At 35.5% G+C, this 5,369-nt stretch overlaps 1 protein-coding gene across 1 annotated transcript; it reads right to left on the bottom strand.

Annotated features, from left to right (window-relative positions):
- Nucleotides 1–1,352: 1,352 nt before the first annotated feature.
- On the bottom strand, nucleotides 1,353–5,091 carry LOC108376578 (octopamine receptor beta-2R-like; the record flags this gene model as incomplete). The annotated part of the gene is made up of 2 exons (XM_017632797.1): nucleotides 1,353–1,732; nucleotides 4,899–5,091. Coding segments are annotated over 2 exons (509 nt in total), but the record flags the coding sequence as incomplete, so codon positions are not given.
- Nucleotides 5,092–5,369: the final 278 nt, after the last annotated feature.

Raw genomic sequence — 5,369 nt, 5'->3', positions numbered from 1 at the left:
AGCGTTTTATAAACAAAAAATCAACGTTTTGTAAGCTTAATGTTTATAATTGAAAACTTAAAAAAAACTTTCTTTAAGTTTATATTGCTTGTTGGGAAATTACAAAAATAATTTTTTTCATAGAAAAATTTTGTTGTGTGTATGTGTGATTTTTTTTTTTTTAATTTTTTCCACGCCCCGTTCTCAAAAACAATTGCTTTGCTTTTTCTTAAAATTTCGTACATTTTGCTCGATTTATGCAAACAAATTTAAGAAAGTGGCGTGGGGCCATGAGCTATGGCTATGCACGTCAAATAGGGAAAATTTTGGAGTAGTCTAGAGAAACATACTACAAAACGACGTACCTATTTTAAAACGATTTTTCGCCATCCCTGCCGTCATAATTTAACATGGGGCGACGACGTCTAGTTTCACGAGAATTCTACCAAGCATTTATTGTTTTTTAGAATGAATCTAGTAAATAGGTACACGATTTTTGCAATGACATAGACATGGTAGAAACATAACGTATTTAAACCGGAACCCACTGCGTATAATAAAGCAAGAGGAAGGTATTGTTTTGCGACAGAAGTGGAGAAGTTTTTGGCTTCAAAGGACATGCTGGAGAAATGACACGCCTGTTATATGGAGCTCAGTTGAAAATAAGAGATTCAGCGTTGCTGATGAACGTACATACCTACAAGTATGTGCGTATGTATATATGTACATACTATATATTCGCCTTTTCATAAATAAATTTACATCTAAGTAGCATTTCCAATTTTACTATTGACTTAATTATTTTTGATTTTTTTTTACTCTTAACACAATTTTCCTTAAATTATTTATTTTATTTACAAACTTTAAGTATTCCCATGTCCGAACTATTCTCTCTCGTTTACTTTAAACGTGTGTGTGTGCCTGCATTTCGGCGCCTTTGGGCGTTGTTACTGTTGTTGTTATTGTTATTGTAGTCGTTGCGGTCGTAGTCACAGTGGCAGTGCCTGTACCATTGACCGTTGCTGTTGTTGTTTGCACTGTTGTGGTTAGAGGAGCAGCGGCTGTTGTTGTTATTGTTGTACTTTTATTGCTTTTATTCCATTTCTTCACATACGCCAATGGTATTTCGATTTGTATCTGTTGCGGCTCATCGTCATCATCGTCATCAGCGCCACCACCTCCGCGCCGCCTAACATCAGCGCCACTCAACTCTTGTGCCCCATCACTGGGTTTAACCTCGAGCAAGCGTTTGCCAACGTACGATGGCAGAGGGAGTGGTGCCAATTGATGCATGCCACCGCCACCGCTGCCGGCAGCCGGTTGCTTTGGCGTCGTATCACTCATCAACAATGACTGTTGGGTTGGCAGCAATTGCATTGACGTGGACCGCTGTGGCGGTGTTCGCGTCACCGACAACAGCGAGTCGTCACGGCTGTATTATAAACTCTCGACCAGCTGGCTGGTGCGCCTGGGTGGTTGGCTGGCGCTCAAATAGTTCTCAGAGTAGACACTTTTGGTGCGCGTTTCATAGCGCAGACTAGAGCGTCGTATATCGATGTCGAGCGGCAGACCGCGTTCTCGCCACCAATTGCAGAAAAGACATTGCAAGGTGTTGCGGAATGCTTCCCGAAAATCACGATTGAAGTAAGCATAGATGAGGGGATTCAGCGTTGAGTTGAAGTAACCGATCCAGAAGAGTATGGCGACCACAATGTCGGGTGCAACTGAGTCGCACAGAGTTGTGATGGTGTACCTAAATGGAGGGAGAAAAAGGGAAAAATATTTAGTGGAATACAAGTACACTTCAATAACTTTCGCTTAAAAGGATTAAAGTTTGAAGTAAATAGTTTAGTATTTTTTGTGTGTCAGTGTGTGTGTGTGATTATTTGAAGTGTGTAACTAATAAAATTCCTTTTGCTCAACTTGACTGCTTGGCTGGGAGTACTTTACTTTTTCTTTGGCTTTCATCTCATTGCGGTAACTGTTTACATTTGCTCATGCCTTTCAGTTTTATTTTGCACTTGGCATCGCGGAATGTTAATAAAACGGCAGGAAGTTAACGGTTGGTTTTTCTGCGTTCATATTGCTTTAACAAAAAATGGAATTGGATAACTTTTTTGTGCATTGAAATGGAATGAAAGTTAAGTAAATAGCAAAAGTAAATTTTTTTCTGGATCACTTTTCTTTTTTCCACTGACTGCTTAAGCTATCTCTTTCTTAGGGCTAAACTTTTTAATTCATTGACTCCAGAAAAAAGCGGGCTTTAATAGTATTAACAAATGCCCGCAGTGGTTTTTTCTAATTCTTTAAGTTACTGCAAAAGTTTTTCAGTGGGTTAAACATTTTTATCAAATGCTTTTTAATTCAGTTGGATTGGTTATTTAAATACATAACAGCTCCATTTAATAGTTTTATTAGAGTTAGGTAGTTCACAAAAATTTAAAAATATCAATAAGCTTTAAATGCGACATGAATAAAATATTTATGGTATTTTTATAACTTTCATGAGCTTGAAATGATATGACAACTTTGGTCCGACGTTTGTAATTGGCAGAACATCGAGCTGAGCCAATTTAGCCATGTCCGTCTGTCTATCGGTTTATATCGGTTTATATGAAATCTAGTCTCAGTGAGTGTATTATTTCAAAATGTCAATTTTGTGGGAAAACGCAATCTAAGTTTGATCATTTATACTTGGTATTGTATAGTTTCTGTTACAGAATTTACTACATATATCTTTAAAAATAAATAACTAAAGATAAAAGGTATTATGACAAATGGTCAGATCTTGTCAATATGTGAGTATTGTTAAGTTATGTTAAGTTAATTTTTCCAAACCGAATATTTAGAGGATTTCAATTTAAGTTTTGAAAGGTGTTTACTGGGGTAGCCCAAAAAAAATAAAGTCGGAATTTTAATGCTCTAACCCCGTACGACTGTTTTTTATCGAAAGCATATAACCATTGCCTTTTGTATTTTGAAATCTAACAATATTTAGAGATCGCTTAAAGCGCTGAAACTTGTCAATGTATTTTATATGGGGGAAAAACAAATTTTCGTGGAAATGGTGTAGAATTTTGGAAAATCATTATTTTTCAATTGGAAAACTTAGTTTCTCCTCAGGAGACTTTAATAATACTTGAGATTGTTAATGTCACAGTATACAGTAAATCAGCCATTGACAATATGCTTATTGGAAAATTAATACATGAAATATTGTATATGTATAGGATCTGTTTGTCATTAACCCAAAGGCAACTACTGGCGCAAAAGTGCCCACAAATGTTTGTTGATATATTTGAAATGTAAATTTTAACAGCAAAATTCAAAAAATAAATAATAACAAAACAAAAATATTTTAAATTACTACATGGTAGGTGGCCGTGGTGATTGAAAGATTGCGCCAAAGATTATACCAAAGGCAGCTTCGGCATCGAATTTCGTTAAAATATTTAAATTTTGTTCGAGTTTACAAACAAACACCGCTAAACCAATTCATCTCGTCATTTTGAATATTTTGATATATATGCATGTAAGCATAAGTGTATATGTATATTCACATACATTTATGGAGGTCTCCACTATAAGAGTGTTATATTTAAGCTAAGTAATACTCGTTTTACCCTCTAATCGATGGTACCATTTTCCAAAGTTAGACCACCATTTGTCACTCAAAGTTGTGTTCGGAACATGGTATGACTTATGTAGGAACTGCATCCGGACATAATTGCTTACGCTTCACGCCCGATTTGCTTGGAATTTGGTTTTTTCGTTATTTTATTTAGCATTATTTAAAAATAATTTTCACTATAAGAAAATATTGAAATTGGATTTCATTTGGGTTAACGAAAACGACAACTGAAAAAATATCAACCCATACATTCAAACAAATTGTCAAATAAGCCTATTTACATTTTTTGTTTTGTCTATCTGGATTACTGTATAAATAGTGTGGTTTATGTAACCATTTTTATAGGTCTCCTAAAAGCTCCAAAAAATATAATAGAGTGATTCATATAAAATTGCTGGTACTAAGGTATGGTAAATTAAAGAAGAGAAACCTGGTTTTCCATTTGCACGACAAATATTTTTTCCCCTTAAAAAATACAAGGAAATATTTATTAGTTTGGCGGCATCTAAATAGTATGTTTTTATTAAAAAAAAGGATATACTTTTTTTCGATATAAGGGGTAAGACGCCCTAATGTCTACCCCCATAAATTCTTAGTCGTCTTCAGTAGGGAACAAAAAGTAAATATTTACCAGGGTAAACGTATGCACATATATAATTAAATTCTTTAAATTGTTTTGCGTTGGCTTAAGAGCTCCATTGGTTTGGATTACAGGAAAGTGGGAAAGTAGCGTTAGATTGGAAGTGAAAGCAAATTGTTGAAAGTAAAACTATCCCAGTTCATGCAAACTGTAATACTGAAAGTTTTGTACAGCAATCTATAATTTGATATGCTGACTTGGCAAAAAGTATAAAGCAAAGGAAAGTAAAGCGATATGGCAAGGGTGTAAGAAAAATTAAGGATAGCGCAAAAAAAAGTGGGTGGGAATGAGGGGATAGCAAATTGTTAGACTTTAGATCAGCTCAGATTTCTTTGCAGTGCATATAAACTTATTCGCTAGTTTGGAGAGATAGATTTTCATTATGCTGAACTGATATTACTCATACGCCATGTACGTCTACCAGGTTCAAGTAAATTAGCTTCATTACGAAAAACCTTTGTTTGTGCAAAACCTCGAATATAAATCTCGGTAATGCAGTCGAATACCAAACTTTGGCACACAAAAATCAAGAAAAGTAAACTCAGCAGAACTTTGTTTTACTTCGCAACTTGGTTTGTATTCATAAAAACCAAAGTATTTGTAAACATTTAAAAGTAACCACAAAATTTCGCCATCAGTCACACTTACCAAAGGAAGAATGGCAGCCAACAGAGTATGAATGTGCCCATAATTATACCCAAAGTTCTTGCAGCCTTGTGTTCTCGTTTCATTTTGATTAAATGTTTATCCTTTGTCGGCGTATGATCCTGCTCCACTTCATGCAGCGTCAAAGTTTTCGATGAGCCGGAACCGCTGAGCGCTTCACCTGCGGCAATGAAAGCTAATCAGTTAGTATGAAAAATGAGAAAGCAAAGGTAATTATGTGCATAAAATAAAAGCGCTGGAAAAGTCCTAAACGATACACATTTCCCATTTTTGGCCAAGACGAGAAGGAAAAACTTCAAATCTGACTGTAATTTGCAGCAAATTTATTAGCGCAAAGCCGACTTTGTCAGCTGGACAAACTTTGCCAAAAAGCTTTACAAAATTATTGTGGCTTAACTGACTGCACCGAAAAGGTTGCGAAGAAACCACATTGTGACCCGGAGAGTTGCCACT

This window comes from Rhagoletis zephyria, unplaced genomic scaffold (assembly GCF_001687245.7).
Source record: "Rhagoletis zephyria isolate East Lansing unplaced genomic scaffold, Rhagoletis_zephyria_1.1 Rzeph_scaffold_10684, whole genome shotgun sequence".
Taxonomy (NCBI): Eukaryota; Metazoa; Arthropoda; class Insecta; order Diptera; family Tephritidae; genus Rhagoletis; species Rhagoletis zephyria.
The sequence above is the reverse complement of the archived record's forward strand: the minus strand, read 5'-3'. Positions and strand labels throughout refer to the sequence as shown.